Consider the following 24577-nt stretch of genomic DNA (forward strand, 5'->3'; position numbering starts at 1 on the left):
ACTGATCCAACTTCTTCCAGTTCTGTTACTAAGTACTGATCCAGTACCGGTGTTAATAGTCAGGATTATCCCTATGTAGATTATGCTTTTCATCAGACTTTAAGGAAGAACATGAGAATATTATTTCCTGTGTAAGAGAATAAATCAGGAACTAGCAGGACCAGGATGGATTAAATAAAAACAAATATAACCGCGTATTTACATTATTTACCTAATTTATTTACACTAGTGTCAATTCAGCTCTGTGTGAGAGTTTTATACTGGATGCTGTTGTCATTTAATGTTAGCACATCTCACTTATGTGTTTAGACGAAACTTCTCTCCTTCTTCGGCACTTGTACAAATGGGACTTAAGAGTTGATTGGTGCAGTAGTAGTCCTGCATTTCCTCTCCCCATTGGACGGCTAGGAAAAAAAGTGACAGTGCTTCAACTCATGGTGGCCAGGAAAAAAATTACATAATGGAAAGGAAAAACCAGTTCAGTTAATCTAGTTACAGTCTGGATTATTAAGTAGATATTAATGGTAAATATAACTTCATTTTTCCCCCCCATGGACTCCTCAGAAAAAGGTGATGGGTGTGTCATGACATAGCCCAGCAGAGTGAATCATAATAGCACCAACAGCCCTCTTTTCTTCCAGGCTATTGTCCACACATGTCCTGATGTGGTTATGCGTTGCTCCAGTGGAGTGGTTATTCTTACACTTATTCTTCTTTCTTACAGCAAAAATCTTAAACACAATTATTTTGCGAAATATTGGGTTATGGATTATTTGATTGATATTAATTACTCACTGACTTTGGAGAAATTGTGGATTGATTGAACTCTTCATTGCATTTAAGTGGATTTCCTTGAAGTTTATTTATAATTTTTATGAAAACGAGAAAATAAATGAATATAAGCTTAATTAAATTTGTCTGCCAGGGCGTTAACTTTGACCTCCACAGAATAGCAAAAGCAAAGGAAAGGGTGTCATGAAAGTTAGAGTTAAAAAATTGCACAGCACAAACTTGCATACAGCAATTTAATTTCTATATTTAAATACAGCTTAACTGTGCTAGGTAGTGGCATTGTTATCTGCTTTACATTTGGCCATCATCGTTTAAAATTAAGAGAGAGAGAGCAAGGGCTGCAGCATTGGAAGCTTTGACTAACATGCACACCCACACCCAGGACCGGATGTTGCCTAATTTAAATGGACTATGGATTGCAGTGAAATATGTGGTTGATGTTTCACCATCATCTCAAAAAGTGTGTTGGATTGTGCGTTTTCCCCACATTATTACAATGCTGAATCAAGCATAATGAACTTTTAGATCCGAATGCTCCTTCAGTTCCCATTGGTAAACGAACACCGAGACGCTGCTGAGAGTTAAAGTGTCTTTCTCTCTCACCTCCAATAAAATAAACGGTGTATGTTCTTTAGGTGTTTAGGTGACATTAGGGCTGCCACAAACGATTATTTTGATAGTCGACTAGTCACCGATTATTTATGCGATTAGTCGACTAATCAGATCATCATCCATTGAACTTAAAACGTACAGCTTATTGCACCAGCAGCATCTGCTCTTATATAACTATCATTAGCTTACAGCTTTAAGCTTTTAAGGTGCTAACTAAAAATAAAGACAAGATGATAGTTTATTCAATTTTAATGAAATTTGCAGATTGTTTCGGTAAAGTTTAATAAACTCCTTGCTATCTAAAATATAACAGGACACCGGAGAATATTCTCAAGCATCTCACACTTCTGATAATCAGCTGTCTGCTTGACGTTTATTCAGCTGTGTAAAAACTATAACTTTAATCTCAGCCAAACAGATTTACTCAGGAACAAATAAAATACTAAAAAAAAAAAAAAAAAAAAAGCCAAACAATAACATTTTTAATTTATCTAAGTGACTCATATATATTTAACCTGAGTAGCGAAAGACAGCAGTGGGTTTGAAAACAATTTGCCGGGAGTCCGGTGTTCTCACGGCGCTAGTGACCTAGCCCCCGGCTAGCTATCGAGCTAGTGGGTAACAGACGTCTCCGAAAACGTCGGAGCGCTTTTGAAAATATGTGGTGTCCTGATAAACTGAGCCGATATTTGAGGTTTACACAGCTACATTCTCGCCTGAAAATATGTTAAACGTTTATTTTGTGACCCAGAAAGAATAATAAGAGTAATATTAAAACTAACTAGCTGCCGCCATTGTTGGAAACTGAGCAGGGCCGCGCTATGAATTCTGGGACACAGCTTCCTCTTCGGGGTTTAACGGCAGCTGGCATCCTTGTACATGCAGTGCTGCCATCTTCTGTTTCAGTCCGTTATTACACTCTTAAATCCTACTACTCATTCCTGCGTCTTTTGCGATCTTACAAAGCTTCAAACGACGCGTCGACTATTGAATCAGTCGTCGACGATTTTGATAGTTGACGTAATCGTGACTAGTCGACCAATTGTGGCAGCCCTAGGTGACATCCATAGATTTGGGGGGGGGGGAGGGGAGATTCGAGGTTGAGCAAGTTATGGCCAGGCTAACATAAAAAAATTAGCACAGGGGAAATGGAGGATGAGGGTAATTTTTTTTTTTCTGAGTAAATGTCCATGTTGAGGGTCCTTGATGGACAGTGATAATTGGCATCATAGAAAAGAAAGGGAAAAAAAAATAGATCAAACTTTAGCCAAGAAATCATCTGAGATGATATAAGATTAATAGTTCAAGTGTTTCCTTGTCGTTTGGATTATTTGGTATCAGTAAAGTCCCAATCCTAAGTTTAATGCTCACTTAGAAATTTTAGTCTGACGAAGGGGGAATATTTTCTGAAGTGTTCTAATAGCACGAGTAAAAAAGCTGGAGAGTCAGAGTATAACTGTTGAATAGTTTTGCGAACTTGTGTCTGACAGAGCTCGGCAGAATGTTTACATCATCAGTTAACACACGGACTGTCTTAACAGCATGTGTGGAAATGCGTCCAAGAGCTAAAGAGGCTCTCAGTGTTCATTCACTTAAGACTCCTTAGCAAGCAGACTTTCTGTGCTGTCTTAAATTGAGGCTCCAGTCCACAGCTCTATAAGATAATTACATTATCTTATAGAGCTTACAAGTGGTCAGCTGTGTTTTAATCTCAACTCATCATCTCATTATTATATTCTCCTCCAACTTCCTCTTTGATGCAAAGACATGTTACCTATCAGAAGAAAATCCATGCTGCTGCAGCTTCATTAGACCTTTGAGTTCTCCTGGAGAGAGACAGACGGATTATTGATTTCTGTCTCGGCTATATCAGGAGTGGCGTTATGAGTCATCGACCTCCCACACTCATCTGTTTTTGCTCACATCTATCCTTCCATCCTGACATCCTTGGTACTTCTGTTTTCATGCTCTGACTGTATCCCCCCCGTCTTTATTGGTGACGTCACACTGCATTTATCACATTGCTCATATAACGTTTATGGTTCCTCATAGTTTAGTGTGTGTGGGAGCGGCTGATTTCAGGGAAGTCTTAGTGTTGTTGACAGGATTATAGGCAGCCTCAGGTGAATGTGGGCGAGGACACACACTCTTAATGAGCATGCGTTTCTTCAGAACTGGCCAAACAAACTCACATGTAAAGGTGTGTCATCTGTGTGGTTATGTTGTGAGGGAAGGAGGAAGAATAATTAAAATGAGAGCAAATACAGAACTGAAGGAGGGACATTAGAAATAACAGGTTGAGAAATGGATAATTAGGAAAACAGAAGACAAAGAAGAAAAAGAAAAAAGTAAATGAAAGAAGAGATGTGCCTCAGGTGATGTTTTAAAGTTGAGACAATGAACAAAGACCTGAGCCTCCTCCCTGGATAAAATGATCAAACAAAGTAAAGCTACATGCATTCAGGTGCTTTTAAATCGATCATTGTCATCAGTAAGCTGCCCTCTAGCGCATTAAAAAACAGTAAAATCCTGCTGAGAAAAGCTTAGTGCTCACCAGCTTTACACTGTTATGATTTTTCTTCTGAGCATATGATAGATTAGTGTGCAGAGTTCATTGCAGCTCTGAACTTTTCCAGATATTACTTAATGGAGCTGTAAGGAGAAAATGAACAAACTGCACACATTAAAGAGTGCTAGCTTCCTGAGTACAAGGGTAAAATGATGTTTTGTGCCAATGTGAGAATAAGCTAGCTAATTGAAGCTAAATGTAGTGTCAAGTTTCCTTCTTTGCCAAAAACCAGTGTATTTTTCAGGACTAAGAAATGTCTAACTGCGTGTTGAGCTGGGGAATTGATAAGATTTTAATTTCATGAACAATTTGGTCTTTCATCAATTATGAAAACTAGATAATCAGGATTAAAAAAAAAATACTTTTTATGTTTTCTTTTAATATCCCTTTACAGTTGTGCCCTGTTCTAGTTCAGCTAAAATGTCAGGAAGGTTGTCTGCAGCTGACTTTGTCTTGAGGATTACCTGTTCTAATTTTGTCAGCACATGACTGAAGTGTTGGTTGGGTGTATGCTCTTCGTTGCTGTCTTCATGGCTACCATGCAAATCCCTGTGAATCCCTGTGAGCAGTCTAGACCTCTCTTTCCCCCGTCTGTCGTTTATCTCCTTTAAAAAAACCTCTTGATAAAATTAAAACTGTAAATATACATGTAATTTAAAAGTTAAGTAAATTTTAAATTTCAGTAATTATATGATATTGAAGTTAATAAATAACTGAACAAATGAACAACATTGAAAATATTGACTAAAAATAATAAACATACACCTTAATAAAAAGGTTTTAATGTTATTATCCAGGGCTTTTATTCATGTGGTCTACTTCTGTTCAAGCTGTCCTTTATGAGGCACTAAGATGTGTTAAACATTCTGGCCTAGCGTATTGTATTTCTTAATTACTGAACTTACAAGTGGACAGATATTAGCTGCAGTATTAAAGTATGACATTAACCTTATTTATTATCTCTTTGTCAAACTTCCTGTTTTGTTTTATGTGTAAAATGGTTAAAGGCAGCAGTAAGATAATAAGTTTATAACTTTTCTATTAAAAAAAAAGAAGAAAGATTATTAGGCTCTGTGGAAGGTCACCTTAGGTCATGTAGGCTGCTGAGCTTGCAATACACTGGTTTAAACCCTGAGTAAACTAACCTAGCCTCATTGCCTTAACTATATTCAAACCAATAATGCTTAAGCATACAATCACCCCTGAAGGCAAATTTGAGCAGGAAAAGTCCTGTGAAGACAAACTGATCATGCCCGTCTTATTCATTTAAACAGACTACATTTCTCAGATTTTACTGCAACCTTTCAGATCAGGCTGATCTGTTCTAACGTGCAGAAACGCAACCTCACGAGGATCCAGCTGGTGAATCACGATACAGCAACAGACTTGACTGTGCATGGAGTTCAGCTTAAAAGAGGGTGTTGGATTTAACTTACAAACACCTGGATATCATTACATACATTACCTATGAACAGTAGTCATTACATACTTATTTGGTAGTTCTTGATGCAGAACCTTTAATTAGTTGCAGGAAAAGAGTTGAAAGTTTCTTTCAAGAACTGGAAATTTTCATCTTTTTTGTTTTTGTAGCTCTGTAATGCTTAATGTTTTTTATGAGATGTGGGGAAATGGATGCCTAATCAGAAGGAGATTAAGTGGCAAGACTGAAGAGAAAGAGATACTCAAATCATATGCAAAGAAATGGTCACATGGAGATCTGCTGTCCTTTACTTCCTCTTCTCCACCCTAACGGGAACCCCTGTCAACACTTTGGAAAACGACAACTGAAGATTAAGGAAAGAGCCAAGAAAATTACTTAACTGCTGGTTTGAGAACATGAAGTGATGAAATATTGAGCATTTCAACATGAAACTACAAGGAGCCACATATTCAGAAAACATTCAAGGCATCTGTTCAGTCTGTCTACAATGCATTAATGAATTTCTGTAACTAGAGTTAAAAGAAACTACAAGTACATCAACTAATGGGCCTAAAATAATATAGTAAAGAGTTTAAAGTACTACAATGTTTTTCCACAGTTTTATGTTCTGTTTGTTGCAGGGCAGCTGCAACAAACGCCTATGATATCAACCAAAGCTGACTCATAAAGTGGTAGATAACAGACTTCTTGAGCCTGGGGATTTCATCCTTTTCTGTAAATCTATAATTAGCAATTTAAAAAAAAGTACATTTACCATTTACTAAACAGGGCTGAATGGGGACAGCAACAATTATATTTTGATCTGCTATGTTATCATCTGAGCAAAAGCAGCCTGCTTAGGGTCTCATCTCACCAAAATTAAAGAACTCTTTAGACTCTTTATTCTCATTCTCATTAGACTTCGCCTGTGGTAAAAGAGAAGCCATACACAAAGGGGGGTTAGGTTTAGTCTTTCGAATTTTGGAAAGCAGATGGTTGTCCTTATTCTGCACTGCAGCCTTATGGGTCCTGGTTTGATTGATCTAACCAGGACATATCTAGTACCAACTTTTTCAGTTATGGAGAGGAGAGTTGGAGTATGACTGACTGTGAACCAGGATATTCTTTGGGGATGAAGCAGAACACTACATTTCTACATTTCCAAAATGAGAGTGATACATTCTGCACAAAGAAACTGGCCATGGACTGTGTTGGAGAGATGGAAAAATAGAAGTGCTATATCTTGGAGTCACAGCTTACCTGATATGAAAATTCAATGTTGAGATGAAGTGTCTGATGCAAAATGGCCACTGTTGTATAAATGAAGAGGAAGCACATGGATAGAGAAATATTATCTCTCATCTCTTTTAGTTCCTATTGTACTTCTAACGGTTCAGCATAATATTTTTAGTCTGGAATCAACTGACTGAGCCTGGCGGGTGCTTGTGGACCCTAAGGAGTAACCTTTTTGGCTCTTAAATATAGCAAACTACGTGAGCAACTTTATGGTATTACAAATGTTATATGAAGAAAGTAGGGAAAGATGCAGTCCAAAGAAAAAAATCATGAAACATAGGAGAGAACAACAAAGTGTACGGGAGCAAACTGAAAGAAAAAATATTTGCGTGACATCAAGGAATGTATAATAAAAGAAGAGAAAGTCCCTTTTCCCCTGCCATTTTATTATGAAAAAGAAATTCAGATAAAAGATCAGACTGCCGAGTGTGGACCACGTAGACTTTATAGAACAAACCATTAACTCGCGTTGACACATCCTTCCATCAACCCCCACTCCTTTTTAGTCTTCTGTCTTTGAGTCAACCAGTGTTACTCAAACATAACGTCAAACAAACTATCAATGTGCTGTTTGAACAGTCTCACCCTCTCTCCCCTTTGCTTTCTGATGCCTTCAGCACAGTTCCTTTGAGTGCGCCGACTGCCTCCGACATAATTGGCAGGCCAGTGGACAAAATGTCTAGTTTATATTTCCAAATATATATATTTAAGCTAACGTAGTAATTATTAAGTTAACTTCTAAGCTTCAGCTGTGCTTTATCCCAGATGAGAAAACTTTGTGGTTATGTTCTAGTTTATTTAAAAAAATTCTTTTAGTATCGCCATACCCTTCCATTATTGAATGAACAATCTCAAAAACAAACACTGATATTCCTGTGCCTTAAAAGTGCGACCAAAATAGGGTTGTGCCAGTGAATGATGGTCTTTTATTTCCAATAGCTTGCTATGAATCAGTCTTTTATTTAAAGAAAAAAAATCAAGCACATTCCATTTCTTTCTTTACAGTTTTGTGTTTTTGCTCTTCAATTAAAGCTCACTCACATCTTAGTTCGGCTCCAGTCAAGAAGACTAGGAAAGCCTGTGGCCAGCAAGACAAATCGATAGAAAGTAAAACCCTAAAGGTTTATGTGGGTGGGATTATTGAAGGGTGCATTTTTCTCCAAATTACTCAAGGTCTCTCAACCTCCATGACTGATGGCTTTGACGATCCGTCACTTCCACTGTTGTTACCATGCAGATCTCCCAAGGTGTGAACATCTGCTGCCCCTGGGACTTTATAGTTTGTGAGCTTTCGGATTATTGCTACTGATTTTTGTATCGACAGATGGTTTGCCAGATTACTTTTTGACATACTACTTTGGAAACCTGTGGTTCAGTTGATATTTATAAACGGGACAAGTTCTTTATAAAGAACACACAGAGATATAAATTGTTCAAGCAATTAAAATGTCATTTATTTAGCTGCAAACTCAGATTGAATTTTCCAGAAGGAAAAGGCTGTGTCCAAAAAGAAGCCAAGCAATATTGCAATCAAGAACAACTGGACTCTTCAAAATTTCCTAACTTCACCGTGTGCAAGTATTTTCATGCCCGAAAAATGTAATTTATTAAACAGTTTGTGTTGCATAGACTGCATAAATTGCACTATTTTGACTAAAATCCTCACCCAGCGACCGTCTCAGCTACCAGGGAAAAACGCACAGTCAACCCGCCAGACAGTGAAATTTGCCCCCTTTGTGATGCTGGTAACTTTTCCATCTTCAACCTGTGGGGACTGTGGTCGCTCAGCGGTTTCTTATAAACATAGTGGAGTTGTTTTTTTTTTTTTTTCTTTTTTTGTCAGAAGTTCAATCATGTAAGAATGTGCTACAAGTGAGCATTTAGCCATTTGTAATTCTAATAAATAATACAATACAGTTTTACATTTTTAGGTTAAGAATTGAGCATAGATACATTTTTTCAAACCTGAAAAACACAAAAATTCTTTTTTGAAAAATTTCTTTTAGCTGTTTTAGTATAAAATTTTCACAAATGGGTCAGTCTAACTCAAAATGTATATCTGGGTTTTCTAGATAAGTTTAAACATGCATCCAACAGATTTTTGGAGATTTATTGAACAATATAAAACAAACAAAAATAATGATGCTCAAAGTAAGAGCTCATTAGAACATTGTGTGCATTATCCAGTAGGTCAGTGAGATACTGAGAATGAAATGCAACCAAAAAGCCTACAACAATGTTTTCTGTTAATGAAATGAAGATGAAATGAAGGTAAAACTTACACATCTTAGTGGTGCGTAATCGCCAGGTTTCGCTTTCAAACTGGTTTCTGTGGAATTTCAGCCATCATATTGTTTTAGTAAATAACTTTTCCACGGTGTGACACTCAGTGATTTATGAGAAGGTGTGTATCAATAGACCCACACATGTCAAGAGTGGATTTTTCCACTAATAAAACTGTGGAATTAGAAGTAAAAGATGGGAAGGCTTGCATTAGGTGACCAGATGTTTTTTGTTTTTTTTAAGTAGATTGATGCTTTACTCAAACAGTGGTTAGTTTCCGATGATTAAGTTAACATTTAAACAGACCATTCTGCATTCTTATCCGATAATCTGAGACTTGGTGAAAGTGGCACCTCTTCTAGGTGTACTCAAAGACACTGAGGTCATAGGTAACTGTGGGTTGTTTGGGCAGTTTGCAGCAATGCTTTGTTCGGTCCTGCTGGTTTAGCAAGACAATTGGTTGATTCAGCTTCCTATGTGAAAGATGGAAACCAAACAATGCCTGTTAATCCATTTCACTAGGGTAAACATAGGGTTTTTCCCTGTACAGAACTGCCCTTTTAGGGAGTGAATATGGATGCAAGTATGATTAGTCCACATTTGAACTAATGAGTCTGTGTCACCTTACCATTTCATCAAAATGAAACTCAAATAGAAAAACTTTAATTTTTTTTAACGTCTTAAAAATTTTTTTTATTACAGCTGTCTGATTTTCCTTTGGAGGATGGTCAAAGCCTCTTCAATAAAATCTCTTTAAAATTTCTTTTTTTTTTTTTTTATTAGTCTTTTTTGCCTATATAAATTAATGGCATTTTTTTTGCATGTTGACTGATGGATACAAGTGAGGTTTAGCCTTAATATCATCCTTTCATTAGGTTAAGCTTGTTAACTGAAGCTCATGTGAAACCTGCTTGTCCTGGAAAATAACAGCTCCTGTCTGTCAGTAATACCCACATCTACACAAACTCTTATCAGTTTATTTGTGTTTTCTAAAAGATGGAGCATAAAAAGCACACACACAAACTATGCAGTGAGCTGCACGCATGGCTGCACAAGTGCAAGTAAGACCTAAAGTACTTAACTATATTTGTACAGCAGCAAAATGCAGTTACATGGACAGAAAGAAATTCAATGGAAAATGCTACACAGCGCAGAAGAAAAGCTTAAAGATTATTTTAAGTACTCCTTGAATTATTAAGTAGACAGTACATAGTAAATAAACCAAGCAATATATATGCATATATATATATATATGCATATATATGCATATATGCTTCTGTTCTTCTTAATCTCTTGTTGTTCTAGCACTTTTGCTGTGCACTGCAGAAGTATTAGCAAGTATTAGCTATTTTTCCAGACTGTTTTGGGAACGTCTCAGACTACTTGATGCCTTGATTGTACTTTCTCGGAGAGCTGGAGACATGACGGCCAAATAGTCATTCCTGTTATTATACTCTGTTCTTGTACTTCTTGGAAGTCCACCACATGGACAGAATGCATAGTTCATGCAGTGTAACGTAAAATCTCTGTTGCCGAATTCTTGCGGCAAAAAACGAACAAAACCTCAAAGACTCACAGGTCTGTCAGACTCGAGCAGACCGTAGTGAACTTGCAAGTGCAGAAAGTGTAATTGAAACACTAACTGTTCGCATAGCTTAGGGTAGCATTATGGTTAATTTACACTTTTGTGTTGAAGCATCATTTATACTTATTTATACTTATGTATGTGGTGTGTGTACATTGCTCTGCAATTTTGCCACCAAAACAATACTTGGTGCTGAGTTTGGCCTCGTCCAGTCAATTCAAATATTGGCGGTTTCTTTGGAAATGCATAGGAGGTAGGAAACGCAATCGCAGTTATTGTGGGTTTCACTGAGGTGGCATGTAGTCTAATTTCTGGGGAAGTTGTGGCATAGGGTTTCAGGAGGGTTTGATTACAAAATAGTTTTGGCACTGAAGCATAACCTCTTTCAGTATTTCTGACATGGCTTTGTTATTTTGATAATCCCATTGACGTTAGTATGTTGCACCAGTAATTGTGCTTTTCACTGGTATCTGAACCTCATGTTATATCTCTGTCTGGCTGATTGAATGAATGAACCAATGAATTCAGTGGTTGGCTGACTAGTTGAATGAGTGGCTGAGTTAATCCTTGACTCTAGGAAGGTCACCAGGGCAGTATACTCCTGAGATGTCACGTCTATCTCTCCTCTCTCTCGCTGCATCATTTCTTTGTGTTGGTCAGTAGAGCAAGTCAGGATTACCGTGGTAGGATTAGATGCTAATGGCAGGTGACTACACACACCGAGGTAATTCTATACCTATTAATGCTGCCCGGTTGACTAAGCAGATAGGATAACAGTGTGTGTTTGTATGTCTGTCTATGTATGTATGTATATGTGTTCTCTACAAGGAGAGCTTAGGCTGTGTGAATAGAGTTTACTGTGTCAGTGCCAGTGGAGGTTACGTACAGTTTCCACTCCTTGGGCAGAGCTTAAAGCAGGTATAAAAGCTGTTTGATTAAAAGAAGTGAAGATGTATAGTAATTATCAGACACCAAACCTAACACTGATTTTAAAACAACTCAGGGATTAAATTTAGGTTTCAACATTGGGGGAATTCCCCTTTAAATGTTTCCTTTAATCTTATTTATAGACTTTAGGGGAGGGATACTACCGATTGGAAGTACAGTATGTCCTATTCTTACCTCACATTGTGCTTTGTCATCCTTTTTTCTGTCTTTATTTTTTCTTCTTTTTTTTCTTTTTTTCTTGATCCCCTCTGTCCCATCACGTCACCACCTCAGCACTGGTCACAAGTTGAACAGATTTTTTTAAACGGTATTTACATAAACATATTATAAGCCACTTAACCAAGAAATGTATGTTTGAACTAATGGTTCACCTTGGCTTTACCTATATAATGTTCTTGAGGATTCACATCGTAAGCGTTGGCTTCAGTGGGACTTACGTTTGAACTAATCGTTCCAGAGTCAGTCGTTTTTTGCTGAGGTGTTTCCTCATTGATTAATTTGCATTTTAGCTAACTGAATGGCTTGGAGTTTGCACGTTTGAACCTGCTCCATCTGTCTGCCACTTTTCTGTTGGAACACCTGAATTATCCCAATGAGGAACAGTGAAGGATATTTCTGTTCTGTTCTTTTCTATTCTATCTGTGTACATTGGCAAGAGTTTCATTCACATCTAAGGGAGATTTTTAGTCTACCTTTGCAGCACTTATTGCCAGTTGTTGTACCTGCTAGATTTTCAGGTATGTTGATATTGTTTACAATACCTGCAATTCAGAACTGAAATTCAAGCCCTGCAACCAGGTCAATAATTTATTTAGGATTTTCTTTAAAAAAAATTGTAGACAAATATTTATTCATATATAAAAATAGATTCTTATATAAACACAAACATTTACTAAGAGTACCTTGAGTTTTAACTATCAGAGCTTTTTCTTCTCTGTCTTCTCTGCATCTTTCCCCTTTTCCTCTGGTAGAGTCGGACTCATCCAGAGGAAACATTCCTGTTTACCCTCAACTTTCTCAAGATGTTTGTCCAGTCAAGAAATCTTTTGGCTAATCTGCTGAATTTGTATGTGAGGGGAAACAGTCAATATTTCAGGACATCTGGTGAAATCAGGAAAGAAAATGTAAACACATAGCAAACAACAGCTACCCAGTGCTTGATTTCCTGTTCCAGATGTTGCTCATTGGTTTTGTAAGCAGATAGATAAATGTAAAAAGCTAATTAAAAGCTAAATCAGCATACAAAGGGCTGTTGTTTCCATGTTATATTTCGTCAAATGCAGTTCCCCTTGTTTTCAACGTAATTCATTTCAATTTGGACTGAAAGTGGACTACGAATGGAAACCAGAAAGCTTCCAAATCAAGGATCTTTCACACAGATGGCTCATATTTCTACGCTGTGATATTCCCATGTGCTTAACAACAGCAGTGTAAAGAGTTACCATTTTGTTTAATTAAATTTGCCACTCTTGGAAAGGTTTTGGGAGCTTCAATAGGTGCATCTCTTTTGATGTTTTAGAAATGGACAATTTCTTATTTGGATTTAAACTGAAAAAAGACCCAAATGGCATTTTGGAGTAACAGTAAATACCACTAACATTTCCATTTGCATTTTCAACTAACACTCCAGAAATGTAGTAGAGTTAAAATGTAAAAATAGCTGTCCAGCCAGATGAGAGTAGACAGTTGTTTCATCGGCAGCTGTCTCGGGGAACCCGCTGGACATCATCAGTGACCCTTGTGGGTCCTGGGACCCTAATTTAGCAACCACTTCTCGAAACCTCTTAGTATCAAGCTGCAGTGGACCCTGATACTCTGGCTGCCTGCGGTCTCTTCAGCCCTGCCTGCTGCAGAACCAGTGCTGGAATATTTTGTCTGCAACCGACTGTGACATTCCTGGCAGTCACAACAAAGCCAGGCAGAATTTTAGGTTTAGCCGAGAGGTGGCAGGGGAACAAGAAGAGGCCTCCAAGAGCTGCACAGACTGAAATACAAGCAGCAGGATGTGCTTTTTATGGTACGCATTCTTGGTTTGTAGCTTGACGTTCTTGTCCAGGATGACGCTTAGTGTCTGCTCAACTTTAAAAAGGAGTCCAAGTTTAATTAGTACGGATTACCAAGATTTGTAGGCAGTATAAAAGAAAGACTAGATTTGACTTCAGCACATTGGTCATAATTTCTACTTTGAAATTCAAGCAAATTTTAACATAATCTATGGGAAAGAAATGTCAGTTTGACCAGATTAAATTTATATGAACGCTAATAAACCTGGGTAAGCATATGTGAACCCAAAAATGATCAGAGATTTGCAGCAACACAATTCAACAACCATACAGTACAAAACATGCATATACCCAGGCACAAGAGGTTAGACCTCATGCTATTAGATGTTAGAAATTAATTTCACATCAATTTCAGTGTTTCCCACAGATTTAGTATCGTTTCTTAAATTAACTATCAAATAATATAATTTATAAGTTTCCCTTTGAATATTTTGCCATGTGAAACTCAAAATCTATTGCTTTGGACTGCCTGACCAGGCTGGTCCTAAATTTGCAGAGTATCTCCAGAGCATGCAATGGACTACTGCCTTATTACAAGTCAGTGTTGTTGTACTCTGTCTAGTCAGTGGAGGGAATCGTCACTGGGAATAAATCTGAATAATGTAGAGCATAGGTCTTCAGTTAAAATTTAAGGAGGTCCATTTGGAGAAAATGTCCTCAAACAAATATCCAAAATGAGAGACACAGCACTACTCTGGAATCAACAGGGTAGTTGGAGCCATTTTTCTGGAGAGCTTATTGTAAATATTAGGGATGTTCTTGATGATCAATTTATTAGTTGATTAAACTTGGAAAATATAAAAGCAGAAAAGCCTCAGAAAACATTTAGAACTGAGCACAATCAAATGGACATGTTTAAACATTGGCCATATATATTGTTGCTTAAAAAAACTTTCATTAAATTTAAAACAATTTGATAACAAAATTGTAGTGTTTTAAAATGTTTTAAATGTCTCTGAAATGAGTGTCACACAATGCCACGCCTATGGAGAAAACGGTTAGGCAGCACTTCAGTCAAGTGGTTATATCGTTTTACTTTGACAAAGGCGACATACGACTGCTTGTTTTTGACATTAAGGTATTCCAGAAACAGTGCTGCTTTGCTCAGCTGCCATCTGCTTGCTTTGTACCTTGTTCATTTCCAACCTCCCATCACTGAAAGAGGGAAGGGTGTGGTTGCCCATCAGTGCTACAGCCCTGGTTAATCAAAGCTGCATTAAAACATTGTTAAACCAACTGGTTACTGCTGTTATACTTTAATATAAATAAATATATCAAGTTGTTTCTCCACAGATCAACTCTGTACTGTGTTAATGCCAATGCTGATAGAGATAGGATAATTAAAGTTGACTTAATTTAAAAACGTACTCGCATATATATATATATATATATATATATATATATATATATATATATATATATATATATATATATAAAATAAAAGATTGATGATGAGATTTTTTCATATCACGATATGTTTTTTTCATTTCAGGCGATAACGATATCTATCACGATATAAGCCAAATAACTATATTTGTAAGATTTAAATGTGCCGTTGCTCACAAGTAAAATGTGAAATAATCAGCAGCTTGTTTTTATTTAAATATTTATTTCCCATAATAAGTTCAACAGGGTAGATGTACTTAAGGAACATGAGACTTTTTCAGATAAATAAAGGCAAATATTGCAAACTACACAAAAGGCAGCCGCTAAAGCGTTTAAGTTTCAAAATAGAACAAACGAAACAGACTAAATTGTCAATTCCACTTAGAAACAAAATATTAATTCTAAAAATAAATCTTAGTTTGTTTTACAGAATAACAGACAAAACTGACTAACTTTTGTCAATATCAAATAAACTGAGAACTAAAAGGAAATTCTCAATCTCTCCTTGTTGTATAGCTGAGCTTTTCAAACAGTTTTAACAGTTACTTTAGTCTGACAAAAGCCGAATGACGAATTAGCGCTTCCAGTCAGAGACTGAGGCTACGTCCACACGTACACGGGTATTTTTGAAAACGGAGATTTTCCGTTTTCGTTTTAAAAAATAATCCCGTCCACACATAAAGGCAGAAATGAAGGAAAACGCTGCTATGAACATGCCAAAGCAGCAGGTGGCGCTAGATTCCTAACCGTGCAGAAATGTTGGCCAATCAGAAGTCTAGAAGCCTCGGTGGGAAAAAGTAAACAAAGCTGCGGCATAGAAGCAGAACCGAGTCGTATGTGTGGACGGACAGTAACTGTGTGTATATGTAAGCATTTAAACACTGCAGAGAGTAGAATTAACAGTAACAGTATTGTAGAAATTCATTTCACCGAAACAATAACGTGGCGCACAGCGTGACGCATGCACCAGTTTATTGTATTTCCAGACTTGCTTTCGGCACAATTTACAGTGCACGCTACTCTGTTTTTTGTCAGACTTGAAATAGCCGAAATACCTTCACACTACGGAACTTTTATGGCTCTTCCGTTCGACAATCTCTCCGGCATTGGAACCATCATCGGTTTTCTCTTCGGTCACGCTCGGTTGATTTTTCTAGTCGGCACACTCATTTCCTCCATTACCCGCTGGCTGCTTCCCAAACAAACACACGTGCGGCTTGGCACTTGTGCTGTACGTAACAAGTCACGCGACGTGACGCTGCGGCTGTGATTGGTTCGGCTCTGCGCTACTTAGTTTGGATTGGCTGACCTTTTTTTTTAATTTTTTAATTTTTATTTTAAGAGGACAAGAGCGGCGAGGTCTATCGCGATAGCTTAATTTCTCTATCGAGTAAAAGTTATATCGCGATACATATCGTTATCGTTCTATCGCCCAGCTCTAATATATATGTTAGTATATATAAGTTTTCAAATTAAGTCAACTTTAATTATCCTAAGTTATATAAGCTTTTTCTTAAACCCCAGTACAAATTTACTCCAAGTTCATCCTATCACTCCTCCACCCACAAGTCAGAAATGGATTTGGAGTGTAGTCTTTCCTTTTCTCTTAATTTTCGTAATTTTCTATTCATCACAGGCTCGCTGTTAGATGTTCACCAGAGACATTCTGCCCACCACCTGCAGTATTTCATCATGCACAGCTAAATCCCTGCAGCTAGTAAACCTGTCAGCCCCATGCTGCGTGCATACTTGGCTAGCTGTAAAGCGGGGGCTGGCTAACGGCTTTAGCAGTGTAGAGCTAAGAGGCTAATGTTGTTGTGTTAGGGGTTAAATCGGTATTATCCTCTCCTTGGTGGACCAGCAGAGACAGAGGACAGACAGGGTGACTGGGTTCATGAAAATAAAGAGAGAGAAAGTGGAATCGGACCTCTGTTCGAGCAGGGCTTTCCTGTGTTTTAATTCAATAACCAGGACACTGCACCAGCAGCTGTTCCTTCAGATATAACCCAAGGTCAGAGCCTACATGAACCAGCGTTACATTACATAATCATTCAGCCGCTTTTACAAAATGTAGATAAAGAAGTAGCTTTGACCCCTCAACGGTAAATGCCAACAAGATATGTTAATAATTAATCTTTTTTCCAGCTCCAAAACAATGGTCTCTTTATTTTTCTTTTTTGTTACAGAGACCTGCTGTGATACTAGTGTTAAATTTAAAAGCTGTTTTACTCACTTTGAAGAAGTGCCTGAGCAATTATTCTTGTGTCTTAATCAACATCAAGTTAGACTTAAACATCACTTTCCCAACTTTGGAAGTTAAATATAAAAGGTTGAACTGAAATGATGTGAGTGGAGTTGACTGCAACATGTTATGGTAGTGCAAATGCAATAAAAGTTTCCTAATAAGTGTTAAACAGGGCAGGGATAGCTCAGTAGGTAGAGTGGTGGCCCCATGATCGGAAGGTCGGGGGTTCGATTCCCCTGAACAGCTACCCTGAGGTACCCCTGAGCAAGGTACCGTCCCTACACACTGCTCCCCGGGCGCCCAGTGGCTGCCCACTGCTTCACTGAGTGAATGGGTTAAATGCAGAGAGGGATTTTCCCCACGGGGACCAATAAAGTACACTTTCTTCTTCTTCTTCTTAAACTAAAAGTACTGACAATGACACAGAGAGAATGAAGTCGACAGGGAGATTTTTTTTTTTGTTTGCCACACTTTAACAGTTTGTATATTTGTTTGTGACTTAAATAACAAACTGCAAAAAAAATTAAACTAAAAATTTTAAGAAATTATACAAAAAGTTAAATTGTAAATAAATCACAGATATGACACACAACTGTTTTAATAGCTGAATATTCTGGCTTTGTAAAAGATCCCTGAAGCAAATTCAGTTAAATTTTTAGTTTTACATTTTTTTCCAGACAGAGTAGAGGGAAAATGAACACATTTCTAAAACAAATACTCGAATAAATCTGAATATGTAAATCAGTTACCAGAGCATGTTTGCAAACCTTGACAAGCAGTTGGACCTGGCTGATCGAAAGTAAGCATGGCCTCAAAAAGAGAGCTGGAATGCATTATACAACTCCTTTCAAAAAAGAAGTCAGTTTCTCGAGCAGTTCAGGCTGTTGACCAAAGAACTGATTATGATATATATGTTTAAAGATGCAATTAATTAAGCTAATTTGATTTGCTTGAAGTATGTTTCACAAAAAAACTAGTTTTGCCTGTTATGTGGGATGTGTTTATTTGTTGCAAGTAAGCACATTTGGTGCTCCCAAGATTTTTGCCAGGGGTTTGTACAAAACAAAAAAAGTAGCCATGACAAGTCTCCAAACTACTAACATTTTTCTAACTTTGGTATTTTAATATGTTGGCTTTCCAGCTAGCAGTTAGTGCACTGATGACGTCATGTGAAGTTTTGCATTGAGATCCCTGGTGTTCATGCCATCTTTTGTTTTTGTTGAGCCCTTAGGGTGTGTTAAATTGGTAAGGAGATTTAAAGCTTTAGGGATTAGGCAACTAATTGATTAATCAGTTGAATTTCTCATGTTTTCAGTGTTTGTTTTTTTTGAGTGCAGGTTAAAACTGACATCATGAACATTATGATGGATTCAGAGTGTGAACTGCAGTTTCATGGCAAATCAGCGACATCTGCATAAGAACATTAGTTTGCTCATGTTTAGCGCCACTCGGGTGTTTCTGCTCATTAGTTGTCAGGCTCAGAATCCCCATCCCCTGTCATAACACGCATCTAGAAGCAAAAAGTAACATGCCGAACAGCTGATAATTGCTTTGTTTTTTTTTTGTTATGTTAGAGAAAATCTGGAGAACTCTAAATATATGTGAATGTTAGATCCCCTAGGATTCAGTTAAGAGCTGCATTTATTGCTTAAATCTGTCATTAGTTAACTGAAAACTGGCAATAAACTATCCAGTAAAATAGAAAACAAGGTTTTTGTCAAACCTTTCACTTATATTCAGTATTTATTTTTAGATTTTCCATCTCATTTGACCTAAATGTTTTACTTTCTTTAATACCTTCATGCTGCCCCCCCCCCCCCCCCCCGCATTTGTACATTTCAGACCTCTGTTCTCTTTCTGTCATCCTGATTTTCATTTTGATTAAATCCCAAATTCATTTAAGTGGAGTCCATTAATCCTCACTGGATTTAATACTGCAGCTGTAATGCTCTGCTAAAGCACTGACAACATATTTTCTGTAGCACCTTTCTTTCTCTTAACATAGTTTGTTGGAATATGAACTCCCCTTAGGACTGTAATTTTTCAGTTTTTGTTTCACAGAGTGTTGATGTTGAATGCTCCTGTTGGATTCAAATAGGTCAAATGTTTCAGCTTTACGCGTCTCTGTTCAGTTTTGTGTGATTTGTTTTCTACACATTCCAGTCCTGTGCAGACAAATGTCTGGCAAGTTTAATACTAATACCTAAATAATGCCCCTTTCTCCCTTCGTTAAGGCTACAACTCCTTCAGGATTATGGCTGTGAAAGAAATATTGTTAACATCTCTTTTAGACTTAAGGAATCTTGTTGCATCCTGACTTGTGTTACAGAGGTTTAATGCCCTCATTTGTCTTCTCATTTCCCCCCCGCAGGCCAGTTATCCTACATGGGAGGACTTTGTATCCAAAGGAAATAAACTGCAGTCACAGCTCAGGTAAGAGGCACATTTTAACCCCTTTTTTGTGTGTGTTTTTAAATCAGCAGCTCATTATTAACATGAAACATTTTCACCTGTAGAGCAGATTAACCTGTAGATGAGTATGGGCTCAAAATGTGGTCATAAATATTTTGTACTTGTAAATCAGTTTTGTACTTGTAAAAAAAATTTGTGTGCGTAAAATAGATTTGTGTGTGGACTTAGCCAAAAAAAAAACCCTGCAAGTTACAACTACGAATTTTGACCCTATTTTTCTTCCTTTCATCTGATTGGTGAATGTCATGTCAATCACAAATGTAACAATCCAATCAGAGAACAGATGGGTTTGGCTGTCGGAGGGGCGCTTTTTTTGAACTGCAGGTCTTTGAAGGGAATAAATGCCCTTTTACATGCCAACCCAGCATTTTACTTCATCACCACGAAGTAAAACAGTCTGTGGTCGTCCGAGTTTGGTGATTTTTGTGTCACAGGACTACGTGTTTAATACAGGGACTTCCACAGCCTTTTCACCAGCGCTGCGGACGCAGGGGGGGGGGCAGTGTTTTGGAAATGACAGTCTTCATTACAAAGCTTTCTTCGTTATGAATTAGCATAGATGTTTTTATTGAACATTTGAAGAACTAGCAAAAAAACCCCACAAACTCTTGTAGTTCACATGAAGTCAGAGATAAAAACGACAAGGAGCAGGTGCATCTAGTACAGGTAGAGCTGCTGCAAAAACCCACAGAGCCCAGCAGCCAGCAACAAATTCTGGATCCTTTGCTTTTAGTTAGCAGTTAGCATTAGCAGCACATCCTGCGTCCGATGTGAAAGGACTTTTATGCTGCGCACTGTGACTCACAGCAATGGTCCCGGGTCAGCCCTGACGTTGTGTTAAACTAATCCTAAAGTAATAATGGTATTTCTAACCACTGACATACCACAACTTTATCCTTTCAACAGCTGCTGAAAGTAAGGGGACCTAGCTGCTATCGGATATTTATATAGAGATTACCCTTCAAGGACCTGCAGTTCAAAAAAGTGCCCCTCCGACAGCCAAACCCATCTGTTCTCTGATTGGATTGTTTAATTTGTGATTGACATGACATTGACCAATCAGCTTAAAGGAAGAAAAATAGGGTCAAAATTCGTACTTGTAACTTGCAGGGGTTTTTTTGGGCTAAGTCCACACACAAATCTTTTTTACGCACGCACAAATTTTTTTTACACATACAAATCTTTTTTACGCACACACAAATTTTTTTTACACATACAAATCTTTTTTATGCACACACAAATTTGTTTTTACAAGTACAAAACCGATTTACAAGTACAAAATATTTATGACCACATTTTGAGCCCATAGATGAGGTCTCCTAACTGTATCACAAATTTTTGGTCATAACCTATTGTATAAAACCAGATATTGCCGTTTCACGCAACGATACTGTTTTCAACCACTCATCAAATCATCAAAGACAAGCTGTTGAACATGTCATAAGTGTGTCACAGTGACATGTTAGTTTTAACAGTTTTGCATGTTTCTCCTCTATTTATTCTCTCACTACCGAGTGTTATATTTTTGTTGTTTAACTCATTCACTGCCATTGACGTCTCTAGCCGTCAGTTGCAGTGAATGAGTCAATGGGTTTAACTCATTCACTGCCAATGGCTGGCAGTGAATGAGTTAATAGTGACTTGCAAACTGTTTTTGGTGTTGGTAAGTAGGGCTGGGCGATATGGCCTAAAATCCATATCGCGGTATAATTTGAAGCATTTGCAGTAATGATATATATCGCAATATATTTTTTCTTCCGTATTTTCTGCACCATAAAGGTGGAATTAAAATCCTTTAATTTTCTCGAAAATCGAAAGTGCGCCTTATAATCCGGTGTGCCTTATGTATGAATTCTGGTTGTGCTTACTGACCTTGAACCGATTTTATGTGTGACACGGCCCTCAAAAATCTATCAAAAATGTTTTAGTACCACTTTGGTGAACTACGAAGCCACACCACTTGATGGATTGCCGGAGCATTACGGCTTCCGTAGTCAGGAGCCTCAGTATATAATATATAATGATGTGCTACGTGATTGCTAGTGACACAGCTATGTTAGCATAACATAAACAGTGAAGCTAGAGGATGAACGCTAACTTCTTTCCACTCGATAAAAGTTAATGTGAGGGTCAAATGCAATCGCATGGCAGGATGCTGTAAACGAACCAAACTTCAGTCAGGACAACAACTGAGATAATCCATCCACAATACGAGGTTAGTTATTAATATACTGCAACAACATGGGAATAGAGCAGCTGCGAGAGAATTCAACATTCAAGCGCAGTTTTTGGCTTTCTTCAAATTCCAAAACGTGCTTCCTCTCTTCACTATTACTGTCGCCCAGCATAATTTGCAGATGATACTGCTTGCAGCTGCTGCGATGCTTTCGACCAAAGCAGGCGCAGCTTGATGACACTATCAACATGCACTTTCGCGGTAGAGCGGTATAGTCAAAATCTCTACCGTTGGCCAAATTCATATCGTTTCTACCGTATACAGTTTCTACTGCCCACCCCTATTAGTAAGGGAAATTATTTATCTTAAAAGGGAAAAAATTGCTAAATGAACCAGAATTTTTTTTTAATAACTTCATAGTTTAAATATATGAAGGTCATGACCATCCCTATTTAAAATAGGAATGTGACTGTTTGATATCTTTTATCAGTCAGAAAATCTTGTTGATCATCCTGCAACTCAGCAGAACATTGTCAGTTTCCCTGAACTATAATTGGATGGCATGTTGCCAAATACTTAGTCATGTTTTTTCAGTTCGTTTTTCCATAGAAAATATTTGCCCACGATGACAAATCAACCGCATCCTGTCTTGTGTCGTTGTGACATCAGTTTTAGGTCGCAGATGAAACACTAAGAGATTTGGGCTTTTAGAGATTAAGAGACTAAGAGATTTTTAGAGTGTAAGGTAGGGCTGCACGATTTTGCATAAAATGAGAATCACGATTTTTTTGGCTTAGAATTGAGATCACGATTCTCTCACGATTTTCTTTTCCAGTATAAATATTTATTGCACTTATTAACTGCTCATCAACTTCGTAACAGTTGAGACTGAACATAAAATAAACATAAAAACAACAAATGTCTCACGTTTTGTTGTTGCCGCAAAATGTTGTACTGCTTGAAATTCCGTCTCCACCGTTGCTCGACACTGCGTGTTTAGAGCAGGTAGTGCAACAATAGAAAAATAGTTGCGGGACAGCACTGTGTAGCGTTTGTCTAGGGTGTTGATCATTTTCCTAAATCCCTCGTTTTGCACAGTGTTGATGGGAGCCATATCTTTGGTCAGGTGATAAGTGATAGCCTCCGTAATTTCCACACATTAAAGGCCAGTCCGTGAAAATATTGTCGGCCATAAACCGGTCCGTGGCGCAAAAAAGGTTGGAGACCGATGTTTTAACCGATGCATGAAACTATACATTTTTAGACATAAGTTGTAACGGCCGCCGTTTTCTTTGAGTATTTATTACACGGCGTGCTGCGGAGAAAAGCCTGTTCTAACGTTTGAGTCTAAGGTTTATTTTTAGCACCCGGCGGCTCTTTTTTTTTTTTTTTTTTACTTCTCATCCGTAAATAATCTGCTCTTTCATGTGATTCAGTTTATTTTGAAAAGTCTCAAAAGGATCTTGAGCTTTATTGTGAAAGGTTTATGTGGAACATAAACAAGCGGACACGCAATGCTGTTACCGTTGTTGTTGCTAACCACAACGCATAAAAACAGGCGCTTGTCCGTCTGTAGTGTGGTTATATTAAATATAAGAGAAAGAGAGAACTTTAAGAAATTAATATAGCCACTACAGTGACCATCAAAACCATGATCAAAAGGGTGAAAAAATATTGCCGTAAACAGTTTATTTTGCGACACCACGAAACAAACGATAGCGTAAAATGAAACTATAGAGGTTTTTATATCGTCATCCGATATATATCGTTATATCAAACAGCCCTACTGGTCATTGTTGTATTCTGTCGTTTTACATGAAAGCTGCACATGTTCTGACCCAGGCTAATTCTGTCCAGTAGCTGGCTTGGTTTAATGACAGTATAATTGCTGAATTTCCCAGTAGGCCAGTTTACTTTGATAAGCATCGCTCTGCTTGCTGTAGCCAGTCACAGTCCATTAGCCCTGCCAGTCAGCCAGCTATGCACACACAAAGCTACAGATACAGGCATAAATAAAGGGCATCCACTTTGCTCTAATGTTTAATGCTACTTAAAAGATCAGCTGTGGATAATTTGCACACACAAAGCTTTATTTCTCACATTAACTTCACAGTTATATTTATTCATACAGCCACCAATAAAGATTGTTTGTTTGTTTGTTTGTTTGTTTGTTTGTTTGTTTGTTTGTTTATTAATTCACTTTTTCTCGATACCTTCTAGCCTCATTAACACTAAAACTTCACCAGGTAGTATTTCATAGCTTGAATTATGAAAACACAAAATACAGGCATGTCATGATTTGCAAGAGGTCCAAAGGCCTCAAAATGGAACATTGTCTGATGCAGTTGAGCTGGTAAAATGCTGTAATCGTAGTCAAAAGGAGGAAGTTTTGACAACAAATAGCTTGAGGCATGCAGAAGAGTTGGACTCTTCTGCATACTGGGCACACATTTAGGATATATGTGTAAATATAAATATTCACTGGAATTCGCATAAACGTATTTCCTTGTAGTACAGAATTGACAAAATAAAGTTTAACTTTCAGGCTGATCATCGAGGGTGATGAAACAGTTAACTCCATTTTTCCTGTCTCTTTTCATGCATGAACTGTTAAGCTTGACTAGCAGAGAAATTTTGCTGATAACAGACATGATGACATAACACTTCTTTAAAAATGAAAGATTCAAATGAGTTTACAGTTATAATAAATATAACAAGTCCGTTTCACTT

At 37.6% G+C, this 24577-nt stretch overlaps 1 protein-coding gene across 2 annotated transcripts in view; it reads left to right on the forward strand.

The window, feature by feature from the left end:
• Positions 1–24577, forward strand: part of mtss1 (MTSS I-BAR domain containing 1) — a 74193-nt gene that overhangs the window by 4086 nt on the left and 45530 nt on the right. For both annotated transcript variants that reach the window (XM_080892469.1, XM_080892470.1), the window contains exon 2: positions 19571–19632. In XM_080892469.1, the coding sequence (XP_080748595.1) occupies positions 19571–19632 (62 nt within the window). The remainder of the gene's footprint in view (positions 1–19570; positions 19633–24577) is intronic.

Source organism: Rhamphochromis sp. 'chilingali', assembly GCF_963969265.1.
Source record: "Rhamphochromis sp. 'chilingali' genome assembly, chromosome: 9".
NCBI lineage: Eukaryota > Metazoa > Chordata > Actinopteri > Cichliformes > Cichlidae > Rhamphochromis > Rhamphochromis sp. 'chilingali'.